The sequence below is a fragment of the Canis lupus genome, chromosome 13, assembly GCF_003254725.2.
Source record: "Canis lupus dingo isolate Sandy chromosome 13, ASM325472v2, whole genome shotgun sequence".
NCBI classification, from domain to species: domain Eukaryota; kingdom Metazoa; phylum Chordata; class Mammalia; order Carnivora; family Canidae; genus Canis; species Canis lupus.
In genome coordinates, this window is record NC_064255.1 from 22457090 (window position 1) to 22473300 (window position 16211).

At 42.8% G+C, this 16211-nt stretch overlaps 1 protein-coding gene and 1 long non-coding RNA gene across 3 annotated transcripts in view; one reads left to right on the forward strand and one right to left on the reverse strand.

Annotated features, from left to right (window-relative positions):
- Positions 1-16211, forward strand: part of FER1L6 (fer-1 like family member 6) — a 163153-nt gene that overhangs the window by 100877 nt on the left and 46065 nt on the right. The window contains 9 exon segments of the mRNA XM_035697460.2: positions 843-953; positions 1206-1367; positions 2233-2413; positions 4641-4867; positions 6572-6694; positions 7950-7989; positions 9187-9302; positions 10525-10656; positions 11576-11701. Coding sequence (XP_035553353.2) covers positions 843-953; positions 1206-1367; positions 2233-2413; positions 4641-4867; positions 6572-6694; positions 7950-7989; positions 9187-9302; positions 10525-10656; positions 11576-11701 — 1218 coding nt within the window.
- The window catches only part of LOC118350387 (uncharacterized), a 49748-nt gene that overhangs the window by 29169 nt on the left and 4368 nt on the right, over positions 1-16211 (reverse strand). The window lies entirely within an intron of this gene.

A 16211-nucleotide genomic window follows, 5' to 3' on the forward strand; every position in this document is an offset into this window, starting at 1 on the left:
AAAGGCCACAAAGCGGGGCCTGGCTTCCAGGCTCAGTTCACTAATTTCTGCACAAAGCTTCCACAGAAGACACACTGCATTCCAAGAACTGAAAGGTAGGAGAATCACCACAGTGACTGGATCCCTTCAAATCAGGGACAGCTTTTTGGAAGACATAGCCATGGAGCCAGGTTTGGAAGGCAATGTGGGGTGGCCTTCATAGACTTGGCAAGCCCTTTGTGTGAGATCACAGTGAAGCACAGGGATTATCCTCCTGCAGCTTCTGTATCTTCAGATGCACAGGAAAAGATGCCTTTTCTTCCTGAGGTTTGTCTTCAAAAGTCTTTATTCCTGTTTCACTGATGAAGATGTAGTCTCTTTTTGACTAAATAGGAATCTCTTCCATAGACTTGAGTAATGGAGGGGTGTGTGTGTGTGTGTGTGTGTGTGTGTGTGTGTGTGTGTGTGTAGCCAAGTCTCAGAGCTCAGAAGCGGACCAGAGCCCTTCTCCACCCCTGTGCTGTCTGTCATTCTAGTGTTATTCCATCAGCTCATGAGGACACACTTGTCTTTTCTTCTCCCCTCTGTATCATGAGCTTATCGAAAACTTATTAACCTATTAACTTCACGGCACATTGTAAGTGGTCACTAAATGTTGGCCACCCTTGTGAAGATGTCAATGAATAAATATTTGTCAATTAATAAATAATTAAGTGTGGTAAAAGATACTGTCTTGTCTACACTTTAAGCTGGAAATACTACTTTTGTTAAGTTAGGGTCACGTGGACGAGGTGGTTGTGTGGCAGTGCTGGTCTTCCTCGACTCTCTCCAACCTTCTAACCAGCAATTGTTCTGTGTCGTAGGTCCCTTCGTCTGGGCTGCAAGGGCTCCCTCCCGTTGATCCACCAGATGTCGCCCAGATCTACCCAGTTCCCACCAGCATCCGGCCAGTGCTGAGTAAATACCGAGTGGAGGTATGGTGCAGGAGAGGACTGAGTTGTTCTTTGGGGCTAAGGGCAGTGATGCACTGCTGTACCTGCCTGCCTTGTCTGAGGGGATTGTGGGGTGGATATGAGGCATAGCTGATAGGATGGGACCCTCTGGAAGCTGTAAGAACGTACTTTAGTTCCCAGGTAGCACATCTGGCTTCCCATGCCCAGGACAGGGCCTGCATGCCAGCTCTTCCCGGGGTCTCTAAGTGACAGCTCTGCTGGTCCTCTTGTCAGGTCCTCTTCTGGGGAGTCCGAGAAATGAAGAAGGTGCAGCTACTCTCTGTGGATCGCCCTCAGGTCCTCATAGAGTGTGGGGGACGAGGAGTCAAGTCCTGCGTGATCCAGAGCTACAAGAACAACCCAAACTTCAGCGTCCAGGCAGACGCTTTCGAAGTGGTACAGCCTCTCCTTCTCCTGCCCACTCATTCCCTTCATTTCCACGGATGGGACCCTCTCCTTCATTAACTTGGCCTTGATGAGATGCTTTGGAGTTTGGGTATCTACCGCCTACAAGGGAGAACAGTCTAATTTAGTGAAAAGCAAGAATCTCAGAATAGGATATAGACTTTTGTTATTGCTGTTGTGTCAGTTTTGCTTTTAAAGGTTCAGTAAATCAAAGCAGGTTGACAGTGGTTCCCAAAGTGTGCATCCCCTGGGAACTTGTTAGAAATGCAGATTCTCAGGTCCTGCCCCAGTTCTGCCCAATCAGAAAGTGCTGGGGGTCGGGGCCCAGAGCCTTCTGGCTTAACAAAGCTCTCTGGTGACTCTGATGCATGCTAAAGTTTGTGAACCACTGGCCTAGAAGATTCCTTAATGAAACGTATATTAGTAGTTAGATTTTTTTTTGAATTATTTGTATGTAGCATGTCAGTGGTTTGCATGCGAACTTATGCTTCTAAAGTAATGTATTTTGATGCCCGAGCTTCTGTTTATTTCAACACACATTTTATGCTTTTATCTTGAACTAACTGTGAAGAAAGTTTACTTTGCACAACACAATCAGCTCCAATGGACACATCTAAATTAGCAGAGAGTGGAATTAGAGAAAGTGCACGGTGGGTAATGATTCCCTGGCTAAGAAGGCAAAGCTCCAGACTTCTGGCCAGCTGCAGGGGTGACCTGGAGGGACAGAATGACAAGGCAGGGGCAGAGGGGGATGGACGCCTGGCTTGCTTTGATCCTGTCCCTGAACACGTCAGCAGGGCGCCAGAGCTGGGCTCAGCCCAGGTAGTGCTCCCTACTTCACCCTCGTCTCTCCTAGGAGCTGCCTGAGAATGAGCTTCTACACCCACCTCTGAGCATCTGTGTGGTGGACTGGAGAGCTTTTGGGAGGAGCACCCTGGTGGGCACCTACACCATCAACTGCTTGAAGCAGTTTTTGTGTAAATCCAAGGAGCCACTGGCCCTCAGCTCACAAGTAGATGGAACCCAAGTTGAGCAAGGTAGGAAGCATCTTCTAGATTCTGGAGCTTCAGACTACAAAGCTGTAGTGCCTGCAAGAGCCTGCTAAGGGACCCCACATGAAGAGGTGCCCCACAGTCAAGTGGAGCTTTCTGAAGAATTTGCTGCTACAGTGCCCTCAGCTTCTTTAGCTGCCAGACTATGACTCTAGGACTGACATCCAGGTCAGCTCCTCTAAGTTGGCTTCCACCAATGTGACTCTAGCTCCTTCTACCTCCACTCGCTGACATTTTTCTATGTTTGATGTTAACTTTGATTTGTTCCATTTTGGATCTCAGGTGCCGAGTTAACTTCTCTGTTCATGCTGTGCAGTCATCACTGGTCTGGTCAAGGCTTCTGGCTTATGCCCCCGCCCTTCTGTACCTCATTCCCCATTCCCATGCCTGGCCCCCTCCCCACTGTAGACCCCACACTGCCCTTCTTTGTAAAATCTCAATCCATTTCAGGGACATATATAATATGACACTGTAATCTTTATCTGGTTTCCAACTTTTTTGCTCAAAGCTATGCTCTTAGATCTAACCCTATTGCTGGGTGTACACTACCTACTGATCTATCCCACTTTGCTTTTCCTTTTCCTTTATATTAGAACCCTAGACTGCCTCCAACTCCTCACTTCCACAAATGATACTGTTAGGAATATCCTTGCGAGTGCTGCCAAAGGGAGAATCCTGCAAGGGATTTTCTTTGCCATATACTGGCTCACCAGGAATGTGCACATGTAATTCCACTGAGTATTGCTAAAGGGTGCTCTAGAGAGCTTTACTGGTTCATACCAGTCTACACCAGTCTATACCAGTCTATACCTGTTTACATTCCTACCATTACAGCATCTGGAGTACCCTCTTCTTCTTCCTCCATACCACATGCTATTATCCAACTTCCTGAATTTTTGTTTTGTTTTGGTTCTTGCCACTCTGCCACATATAAAGTAGTATCTCATTTTTGTTTTAGCTTGGTTGTCTCTGATTACTATTGAATTTACACATCTCTTCGCATGCTTGTGCCATCTAGATGTCCCTCCTGTGATTTGCCTGCTCGTATCACTTCTCCATGTTTTATGTGTTTCTTTTTAAATTTTCTTTGTCTTTTCTTCTAGACATCCTGTAGATTGTATCTTCTCCTAGTCTGATAACTGCTAACCTGTCTGTGATCCCCATCTTTGAACAGAAATTCTTAATTTTAATGTAATCGTATCCATTTGAATTTTAAACTTAATGGTTTGTTCTTTCAGAATTTTGTTAGAAAACCCTTTCTCAATTCTTGGCCACAAAAATGTTGTTTTATATTTTTTTCTATAAGTGTTATGTTTTTAACTTTTACATTTAGATCTGCCATTTTTCTGTGTTTATATGTGATTTAAGATAGGGATCCTACTACATTTTCTCCATAGAGAACATCATTTTCCCCCTAAAGAGTCTATTTTCCCTATTGTTTTGTGCTATGAGAGTTTTCATAAATCAAGTAGCTTACATCCCTAGTCTACTTTTGAGCTTTCTATTCTGACCCCCGATCTTCTCATCTCTGTGCTAAGCACAGAAAATGCCTATTGAGTGTATATATGAAGCTGAATTTGCTGTTGAAAACAAACTCTGGAGGCCATGCACCCATGGAGGCTCCCAGCTGGGAAATGTTTCGAAGTACTGGATTCTACAGCACAAAATGGAGAGAAGAGGACCCTTGGCAAGAGAGGGCAGTGTTATGATGTTTTTACTGAATCAACAATCCAGTCAAATATATCACAAAGTCCAGGAACCTACCCCTGCTTCGTGACAAGCATATGTCATATGTACCCAGAGTCTAGCCTGGAGTTGGGAGCTCATAGACCTCTGGAGCCTCCAAAGTTTCCCTGAGTTAACTGGGACTGGGAAAAGACAATCCATGCAGTGGACCTGTGCTCTAAACCTTGATATGCATTTTCCTTATGACCAGTTTTAAAATGGCTCTCAAGGATCAATAATAAGTACAACAATTTATTGATTCCTGATTATGGACCAGCTGCCTTATATCATGATCTCATTTATCTCCCAATGAGATGGGTTTTTTTTTTTTTTTGCTGTCATTTTATAAATAAGGAAAATGAGGGTCAGAGATGTTAGGAACTTGCCATATTTGAATCCAGATCTGTCTGATTCCCAGTACTGGGTGTTTGAAATGACCTCCCTGTTTTGCAGCCCTGTTTCCTGACCTGATGTACTTCCATTTTAGCTCTTTCAGATTCACCAGTAGCCACTGAGCCCTCTGGATCCCTCAGCTCCTCCCAGGAGCCATCAACAGATCATATCTATGTGGATGTGGAGCCACCTCCCACAGTGGTACCTGACTCTGCTCAGATTCAACTAACCAGCATGGTTGATGTCCCTGACTCATCTCCTATGCTTGAGCCTGAACCCAAACCTGCAGGCCAGGAGCCACCAAAAGGTGGTAAAGCTAAGGTCAGAATTTAATCCTCCTTCATATTCACAAGGCTTTGCACTGAAAGCTGTAGATACTAATCCTGCCACCTACTAAGCTGTGTGACCATGAGCAAGCAACTTCATGTTTCTAAAACTTAGTTTCCTCATCTGTAGAATGAGTATACTGATACCCACTTCACTTCATCTGTAGAATGAGTATACTGATGCAGAGTTATAAAATTCTGCATTTCTGTAGAATCAGATAAGCCAATATACATGAAATTCAAGTGTTAGATAACTGTGGCAGTCATATTTAATTGAACAGAAACTCTTCTTAATTTATTAGCTTGGAAAGACAATTGTTTCTTTATTTAGATCTATCCCACAAATATTTCGAATCTACTTTGCACAAGGACAAGTAAGACAAAAAAAAAAAAAAGTATTCTCTAGAACCTAAAGAGAAATGAGACTTCTCATCCTCAGCTGAGATTCTGGAAGACAAGATGGACAAGTACACAAAGATCCATAAAGCATAAATGTGATGAATCTAAGTCATAAATTCGAGTGCAAAATCCTGGTGTATCAACCCATTGAAGAACCAGCCAACTTTTTAAAAGTCCTGAGGGATTGCCTACCAGCACATGGTAAAGGCTGAAATAAAAAGTGGAGTAAGACAGAGTTTTATTTGTTTATTTAAGAGATAGAGAGAGCAGGAGTGATAGGGAAGGATAGAGGGAGAAGCAGACTCCTCACTGAGCAAGGAGCACAAGACATGGGGCTTGATCCCAGGACTCTGAGATCAGGACCTGAGCTAAAGGTAGACTGTTAACCAACTGGGCCACCCAGGTGCCCTATGAGTTAGACAGATTAATGGATATTTGCTCAGGCTGCTCCTATGTTATGTATGCTCAGTGTGACCCTCCATGGCTCAAGGGGTTCTCTGCATCCCGCCAGCAGTGAATTTGCCACTTCATGTTAGAATTACCAGTTTAAGTGTATTTACCACCATAAAATTGTGAGCCCCATCAGATCACAGATGATTTTTTAAAGATCTCTGTATCTCCTGTTCTTAATAGAGTGCCTGGCACATTGTAGGTACTCCAGAGATGTCTAAGAGCAGACAGATGATGAGTCTGTCATGGGACCACTGTCTTCTCCCAAAATGCCTCCTCTCTGTTGTCCATGTATCATTGCCACTCCTGTCTCTCCATCCCTTATGTTGTTGGTGTCATTGATTTGTACCCATTCAAATCAGAAATGATGCTAAAAGGAAATTGTCTACATTACATCACTTAATCCTGCAACAGTGAAGTAGGCAGATATGATTGCCCCCACTTGAGGAAACTGAGAATTACAAAATTTATATTAATTGTTTGTCAACTAATGCCTTGTCTGCCAAAGCACACTGTATCATGCAGCCTGCCTATCTTCTCTACTGAACTAACCTTCCCAAATTCAGGGATTGTTTCTCATTCTCCTTACATCCCCAGTGTCAGGCACAATATCTCACATCTGTGTGTTTAAATAATAATGAATATTTTCTGAATAAATGAGTGAATGGGTGGATGGATGACTAACATGTCATTTATTGAAATGATACAGAGAGCTGCAGCCACAAAAGCTGCCCATACCCTCATTTGCTTCCAAAGGGATCTATGTGTTCCCTTCCTCAGGATACCAGCCAGCCACCAGCAGGCAGATCCATGAGGCCTCATTAATAATGCATCTCTCATCCCTTGCCAGGATGCCAGGAAACCTACTCGAAGGTCAACCAAAAAGAAAAAGAGAACCATAGCAGATGAATCTGCTGAAAACGTCATTGACTGGTGGTCCAAATATTATGCCTCCCTCAAGAAAGCACAGAAGGTAGAGTCTTTCCTGGCTATGACAGCCAAGGGATTTGATAAGAAAACACAGCACTTTTCACAACACCACCTCCCATCTCACATTATCCCCTTCTAGATTCTACTATAGGTAGGCCCTTCTCAGGTGCTGTTCTGTTAACTGCAGAAAGATTCAAATCCTGGAAGGACCAGGGATCCAGAATTGCAAAATCCTCACCCTCTGGCTAAGGCTGACACTAGGACATGGCTCTGTTGTAAGTGTTGGAAGGATGTTCAGTTCAGCATAGCATCATAGAGATCTGCCCCCCAGTCAGACACAGAAAGGTCCATCCATGAGAAAAGGTGTCTCTGGATAGATGGGCATAACAATGAGGGCTTCAGGTGTACCTGGAGATATCTAGATTGAAGGGCCCCAGGTCTCCAGCAGGATTCTAAGTTTGTACGGGAAGCTATCAAAGTAAAGGCAGAGGAGTTGGCCTTAGCAAATGGGAGTTATCAACAGGTTGCCAGAGCAGGGCCTCATGCACATGAAACAAAAAAGGATTGAGTTATAAAACTTGAGACCCACTGGAAAGTGGGTCAAGAGATTCAGGAAAAAGCTCAGTGGTTGAAATTAGTAAAACTTCTGATCCTTGAGTAAAACAAAGAAAGGAAAATTAGTTGTATGTTATCATCACATTCAATTGAATAGAAACTCTTCTGATTATTTCATTTGGAAAGAACATAGTTTCTTCATCTAGGAATAGCCATGAATATTGACATATAGTTAAAGAAACAAACCTAACAGTGATATCTGCCTCCAAACTCCCTCCTGTTGCTGCAGTGGACACTTCCATTCCTAGTGATGGTTCAGCTCTTTCCCCTTGCTCTTCTAACCTCCCAGTCCCTGGGACCAAACCAAAGATCCAATGACCTTTCATGACAGCAGATAGAACTCATGGTGCCAACTAGGTGATGCTCCGGGGAGGTGGGAAAATAGGGGAGAGAGGTAGTGGCCAAGAGGGGGCTGTGCACACAGGGCAGGGAAGTCTGCTGCTTGCTGACACTTTTCTTGGACACATGGGAGCCTCTTCTGTAGGGCCAGGCATTTTGCTGATAGTCCCCGGTCAATCAGCAAGGCTTCACTTGGGGGCTTTCTGGGCACAGTTTGCAGTCTTTTAAAATGGCATCTCCAAGAATGATGAAGCCTGAGATAATGGAATTGGGACTATTGGCTGTCAGGACTCATATATGAGGCATAGTAGGGCCAATAATCTTATCTCCCTCTTTTCTCCAAGGAAAAAGAGAGCAATTCCAAGGAGAAAAGAAGCGATGCAGGTAAGTTATTTGGGCATGGAAACAGACCATTTGGCAGAGAAAATACTAAAAGGAAGTGGTGGGAGGCACGCTAGGTCTCCCCTCCCTCATTTCCCATATGAGAAACAATATCACGAACATGACAACATTCTAAAAAGATCACATAGATGATTTAAGCTGGACTGGGACCAGATCCCAGGTCTCCTGAACCCAGTTCAATGCTGGAACTGCCCCTCTGGCTCATGGCCTAATGTAGAAAGAGCAGAGCAAAAGCAGGAGGAAGATGGCATGATGGCCCAGATCCAGGGTGGTGAACTTTAATTTAGGTGACCTGGATTTTAGGTTCCTGACTTGATTTATAAGATTAGGTAGATCTGGCTTGGCAGAAGTTCAAATGGAAGAGGCCAGGGATTTGAAGTGACCACAAACTCAATTCAGGCCAACGGTAGGTCTTGACCTAAAATCAACAGTGACCACTAGTGGCCGGTACTGTTTCAGGTGAGAAGTAGGAAAACCAGAACCAGGCACTCAGTTCCTTGGATCACTCCTAATTGGCAGGCTTAATCCCAAAACCAGCCCCATGACATTAGCAACAGTATCTTCCTTCACTTTGCAGATGGTGAAACAGAGGTACAAAGAGATTGAGTAGTTACCTCAAGTTTACATAGCTGGAAATGAGCAGAGCTAGAGGTCTGTCTCAGATGGCATTTTCCTAGAAGCTGCTGGAAAACTCCTAAGCAATCTCTCTAACTGCATTTGTGAATTGGTGCAAGACCCTTAACATATCTGAGCCTCAGTTTCCTGAACTAGATGAATCTCAAGTCCCTAAGCATATCCAAGAGGAAATGTAACTAAAAGCTTCAGAGTCTGTCCATCTTGGGTCTGTTCTTGGCTAGTTGGATGACAAGGCAACTTCCTTCCTTCCATCTCTGGGCCTAGTTTAATGAATTCTTACATATCCCAGGACAGGCTAGCACATTGCCTGGCCCTGGGGATCTGCTGTCATTGCATTGCTCTGTGAGCTGGATCTCTACCATCCTGCAGCACACAGACTATACAGGGCTGTATGTAGCAACCCTGTGGGGAAGTGTTACTATTTCTTTTTGAAAATAAAAGTCCTAACATGTGATGGAGCAGAGGGAAACAAGGAGCTTGACTTTGTTTCTTCTCATCTGAATGACACTGAGGAGTCTAACAGTTTCCACTATCCATCCACAGAGGGGAAACCAGATGAGGTGGTGGTAAATATAGAAGATGGGCCAAAGAAGAAGAAGGACAAGATGCTCAAGAAGAAACCCAAAGAAGATGAAATCCCCAACCTGGCTGTCTTACAGGTGTGTGGACAAGGCCATCTTGACCATGGATGGGGTGGGAAGTTCTGGAGGCAGATTCTATTAGTGCCTCAGTCAACCCTAGTAATGCCTCTGTCTGAACAAACTTACTTTGTCTTCATTATGATCATCGATGCAGAGAAATGAACCTTAACAAGCATGCAGGCCCAGACAATGAAGCTTGCTAATTTTCTATTTTCCATGTCCTCATACTGAGAAGGGGCAGAGCTTACATTGGTTAGCCTGGATCCAGCAAGGTAATTTGCAGTGGATGAGTTCCCCTTGGCTCACCTCTCAGAACTTGTCCTCAGCATCTCAAAATATGATCAAAATAGCAGGAGTTTTGCTTTTTTAAACAAGATATATTTATTTGTTTTTAAGAGAGAGCGTGAGTGCAGGGAGGGGCAGAGGGAAAGAGAATCCTCAGGCAGACTTCCAGCTGAATGTGGAGCCCAACACTGGGTTTCATCCCAGGACCTGAGATCATGACCTGAGCCAAAATCAAGAGCTGGCTACTTAACTGACAAAGCCACCCAGGTGTCCCCAAAATAGTTGGAGTTTGAACTCTCACTGAAGTCAGCTCCATCACACAATCTTAACATTAGTCAGAGGCTATTAGCTAGAGGCATATTTATGGGTATGAAAATTGAGATTATGAAACTTACATATAAGAAATTTAGATAAGTAATTTTGATAGGAAATTTGCATAAGTGATTTAATTATATTACCAAACCTGAAACTCAATTCGATTTTGCATTTCTCAAGTATACATACATATATAACTATGCACTTGGAAAATTCATGTCTATATGCATGATAATAAAAATAAATTATCCATAATTTCATATGTGTTAAGAATTAGATGCTTAATGGACATTTATTGATTTGAATGTTCTCAGAATATTATAGATTGGACCCAACAACCAAATGATATCAATTGCTATAAAAAGTTTCCTCATAGTTATAATCATATATATATATTTTAATTTTGGTTTAACTATACTTCTTGGAACTTCAAAGTTTATCCAAAAGACTTTATAAATTTCCAAGTGGTAGCTAGTTCTAGAGGTACTGAGTCAATCATATTCCTTATTTTGCTAAAAATAAATGAACCATGCCTCTTAGATTTTTCCGATGGGCATATATCAAGGCTGGTTTTGAGAATCTTGGCATTCTTCTTGGTCCTTCCTTCCTTTGAGCACTGTCTTCTCTTTTTTCCCTAAAGATATACGATGGTGATCTCGAGAGTGAATTCAACAATTTTGAAGACTGGGTGAAAACCTTTGAGCTCTTCAGAGGCAAGTCTACAGAGGATGACCATGGCCTCGATGGGGACCGAGTCATAGGGAAGTTTAAGGCAAGTTCCAAAGTTAACCCTTTTATTTGGCTCTCTGGTCTTTAAATGCCAGATATGACTCAATTCCATTAATGATATTGTAGTGTAGGATGTATATAAGAAAATTCCCTAGTCTTTACACAAGAGCCTCTCTAGAACCCCACAAGGCATAGCCCTGGTCTTTTGAGATATATGGTTTGTGGCCAGTGAAGTGGGTTGGAACTCAGTCTGATGGGATATAAGGAGACAGAGTTGTTACCTAAAAGGATCACTGAATTTTAATTTGCGTCTCCCATCTCTGACCTACGAAATATATGATCTTATCTGTACAGACCTACCAATTGGATGATTAAACTAATCAAACAACAGTAACCCTTCATCCCGGCAGAGTCGTGGTGTCAGCATCACAAAGCGGTAGTTGGCACTTGACTCTGAACTGTGCACTGGGCCATTTGGTGCAGGGCAGTGTGTTGGAAATAGCACAAGGACTGAAACTCACCACTCAATGATATTGTAATACTAACTAGCTTCCTAATCTTGTACTTGACCTCCCTGAGACTCACAGGCAGCATCTGAAAATAGGAATACTGCAGTCAGGCTAGAAGGAGATACTGGGGAAAAAGCACCAGCTCAGCTTCCTGTGTATTAAAGGTACTCAGTATCCCATCTGATGCTCCTATCTACATCCTCCCCTAACAGCCCTGTGAGGAGGCTGTTACTCTACCAACACAGATTCATGGACACATCGTAAAGAAGCTCAGATGCAAGCAAGTTATGTGAACTGCCTGAGGACACCCAGACACAAGGGTAGTGCCACAAGGGTAGTGCCAAGTCCTGCTGGGTCCCAGGCTATGATCAGTTTCCTAGCACTATGCCCTCCCTGGCTTTTGGTAGAGCATATGACTGTATTGTTTCACTGGGTTGTGCTTTGTGGTTCCAGGGCTCCTTCTGCATCTACAAAAGCCCCCAGGATTCTGGCATTGAGGACAGTGGGCAGCTGAGAATCCAGCAAGGGGTTCCACCCAACCACCCGGTCAAAGTCCTGATTAGGGTGTACATTGTTGCGGTAAGCCATCCTTGTTTTCTCTGAGGAATTGTCTTGGTCTGCTCAGGTTGTTTAATCTGGGTGACAAACAACAGACTTGTATTTCCTCACTGTTCTGGAGGCTGGAAGTCCATGATCCAGGTGCCAGCAGAGTTGGTTTCTGGTGAGGCCCCTCTTCCTGTCTTGTCAGTGACCACCTTCTTACCATGTACTCACATGGCCTTTTCTCTGTGAGCACACATGCACTTGTACACACACACACACCAAGAGTGTGTGAATGAACAGAAGAGAAAGAGAGAGAGAGAGAGAGAGACAGGGAGGGGGAAAGCTTGTGTATCTTCCTCTTATTTTTTTTAAGATTTTATTTATTTATTCATGAGAGACAGAGAGAGAGAGTCAGAGACACAGACAGAGGGAGAAGCAGGCTCCATGCAGAAAGCCTGATGTGGGACTTGATCCCAGGACCCCAAGATCACGCCCTGGGCTGAAGGCAGGCGCTAAACCCCTGAGCCACCTGGGGATCCCCTCTTCCTCTTCTTATAAGGACACCAGTCCTTTTGGATTAAGGCATCACCCTTATGACCTCATTTAACCTTAATCTAGCACCCTAAAAGCCTTGTCTCCAAATACAGTCAATTAGGGTTAAGGGCTTAGACATAGAATTCTGAAAATGCACACTGCAGTCCATAGCAGGAGGTATGAAGTTTGGTTGATAACATGCATATTTGCTGGCTTTTCACTTAAGAAAAATACTTCCCAGGCATATTAGACTGCTCTGGGTAGCTTCATTTGCTGTCTTGTGGTTGCCTGATAGCTGGAAAGAAAACCAAATAGGACTAGAGCAGGAAGCTCACTGGCAAAAGAGAAAAACCAGGGCAGAACAGGGCAGGGATCACTGTGAAATCCCCCCCTGTGGCTCTGCCTCTGCATTGTCACAGTCAGAAATTTCATTTCAAATGTATTTCCAAGAAAAATCTTGCTTTTGTTCTAAGCTTCCTACTTTCTGATGAGAGCACTACACTTTTTTCTTTTTTTTTAAGTTTTTGTTTCAATTCCAGTTAGTTTTGTTTTAATTCCAGTTAGTTATACAATGTGATATTGTTTCAGGTGCACAACATAGTGATCTAACACTTCCATACATCACCAGGTGCTCATCACAACAGGTGCATCCTTTTTAAAAAAAATTTTATTTATTCATGAAAGACAGAGAGAGAGAGAGGAAGAGACATAAGCAGAGGGAGAGGCAGGCTCCCTGTGGGGAGCCTGATGTGGGACTCAAGGCCAGGACCCCAGGATCATGACCTGAACCAAAGGCAGATGCTCAACCACTGAGCCACCCAGGTGCCCCACAATAAGTGCATCCTTAATCCCAATCACCTATTTCCCCCATCCCTCCACCCACCTGCACTCTTATAGTTAAGAGTCTGATACTTGGTTGAGAGCACTACACTTTAATGTTGAAACTTTTTGGCCTGATTGCTTGGAAGCTTGTGTCCAAATCTGATGTTCAGTCAAAGCAAATCTCTGCCAAACCTTTATGGTTCATGTATTTGTTCTCAGTATACTGCCCTTGGAGTTGATTTTCATATCCTATTTGATTGCAGTAATCTTATTTTATACAAAGTTCCTTGTTTAAATTGCCTATATCTGTATCTTTGTGGTAAATCCCCAGCAGTGCAATTTCTGGGTCGTAGGGCAGGTCTATTTTTCACTCTTTGAGGAACCTCCACACAGTTTTCCAGAGTGGCTGCACCAGTTCCCATTCCCACCAACAGTGTAAGAGGGTTCCCTTTTCTCCGCATCCTCTCCAACATTTGTTGGCAAATTGAACAGCAATAAAAAATAAATTTATTATAAAAAATAAAAAAATAAATAAATTGCCTATATCATTTTTTAGAAACATAATGAAGCATAAAGCAAAGATGAATTATTCTTTAATACTCAGGGAAAATTAAAATGTTCCCATTCCATGATGCAATTTCCATGTGTCCTGAGCAGCAGCATCGCCCCTACCACCATGGTCCTGGCATGTTATAATCGCCAGGGATGTGATGATGAAAAAAAGTAGTTTCTGCCCTCAAGAAAGTGGCCATCTAGTTGGAATTACAAGTGCTTATAAAGAATCACTGGCAGTTCCAGGTAACCTATATTAAACACCCACTCAGGGCACTTGGGTGGTACAGTCCGTTAAGCATCCCACTGTTAGTTTTTGGCTCAGGTCATGATCTCAGGATTGTGATCTCAGGGTTATGGGATCGAGCCCTGCATCGGGCTCCACACTCTGCATGGAGTCTGTTTAAGATTCTCTCTCCTTCTCCTTCTGTCCCTCCCCATTGTGTGCTCTCTCCATTTTCTCTCTCTCAACTAAAGAAATAAACCTTTAAAAAATCCTACCCAACCACAGGATAGTTTAGACTACTTTTTTCAAAATTTTGTCCAAGAGGTCATTCATGTCATGGGAGAGACCATTAATAGGCATTCCTCAGGAAGTGGACCATGTGTTCAAATACATTTGAGAAATAGTGCATATAATATATTTTTTTCTCTTTACTAGCCTCTGGGATTCACAAAGCTCTTTAGCACATCATGGTGTGAGAATTCCAGAAGCAAAGAAACCTATTTAACTGTGGAATCTTTAACAGCATTTTCTAAACTTCTTGCCCATACCTTTCTCCCCACCATCTACAGAAAACCTTGCAGAACTATGGCTCTTTGGGACATACTTTAAAGGAACCCAGAAATAGAGGGTATGAACAGCAGGAAGGAGGTTGGAGACAATTACTATTTATTTGCTCATTCAGCAAATATCTACAACACACCTTTGATGTGTCTGGGATCCTTTCCACAAAGGCCAGGAATACAAATTGCGCTCCTGCTCAGAAAGTGGGGGAGGTGGGAGGACTGCTCCAACAAATGACGATTCAGTGGGTGGCAGCCCTGGTTGTGGAGAGGATAGGCTCCCTGTCATTCGGGACAGGTGGCACCTTGCATCGACATTTCCAGTAATAGTGATTGTAATGCTCTCTCATGCTAAGATGTAACCAATTGACTAAATAATGAGTTATTTTTAAAAATCTTTTAATTTAATAGAACATCCAAAAATGTAAAAAAAAAAAAAATACTACTACTTAAAAGTTGTTCCAAGAAAGAAATAAAATCTCCCTGCCTCTACAATTCTATCCCCAGAAATGACTCATTTTTCTTAAGAATATATACATACATCCATATCTATAGTTGACTATTGAACAATGATGTGGGGGTGAGCGGTGTCAACCCCCCTCAGTTGAAAGTCCATGTCTAACGTTTGACTCCCCCCAAACTTAACTATTACTAGCTTACTGTTGATTTGAAGCCTTACTGATATCATACCCAGTTGATTAACACATATTTGCTGTATTATATGTATTATACACTGTGTTCTTAGTAAAACAAGCTAGAGAACAGAAAATGTCATTAAGAAAATCCTAAGGAAAATACATTTATAGTACAGTATCATATTTATTGAAAAAAAAAACATATAGAAGGGGACTTGCAGAGTTGAAATCTATGTTTTCAAAAGTCAGCTGTATTTACACTTGTCTACAACTACATCTAAGTAGTTATTTAATGCATCTTGCTTCATGCATTACATATTGATCTCTTTTTTTCTTACTTAGTATAACTTGGACATTTTCCAGGTCAATACACGTGGGTGTTCCCTTCTTTGTAGTAGACACCTAGTGTTTTATTTAATTAATGTAGTACCCATTTATTCATTTGTTCAACAAATATCAAGAAGACCCTGTTCTAGGTCTGGAGATAATGTAATGAATAATATAGACAGCACTCTTGCTCTGATGGGGATCCCATACTAGCCAGGGGTGATGTGGAGATCAAGAAAGGACAAAAATAAGCAGAGGAACAGATCAATGAGATGAATGTCAGAGATAACTGCTATGTCAGGGATTAAAATTGAGGGATGAAGGATGCCTGGGGGGCTCAGTGGTTGAGCATCTGCCTTTGGCTCAGGTCATGATCCTGGGGTCCTGGGATTGAGTCCCACATCAGGCTCCTCAAAGGGAGCCTGCTTCTCCCTCTGCCTATGTCTCTGCCTCTCTCTGTGTCTCTCATGAATAAATGCACAAAATTTTTAAAAAACTAAGTGATGAGATGAGAACCAATGGGGAAAGGATCTTTTGGATTCAGTTTCTAAGTAATTGACAGGTTATTTACAAATTTGCTATTAAACAATGATCTGATGAGCATCCTTAAAAACAGAGCCTTGTGTGCTTATGAATTCCATTTGGAGGACAGAATATTAAAAATAGCATAGTTTCTTACCCAGCTGTCATTTCTGCAGTTTCTCTGTCTTATCATTCCTCACCAGCCCCCTACCTGGGACATCACCTAGAAAGCCTGTCTTTGGGGTGGGTTAAGCCAGGTTCTCTGGAAGCAGACCTCACGCTGAGACACAGACCATTACTCAGGTGGCCAGTGCTAAATGCCAGCCTTATGGAGTCATGGATTCAGAGCCCATCAGGTGTGGGATAGG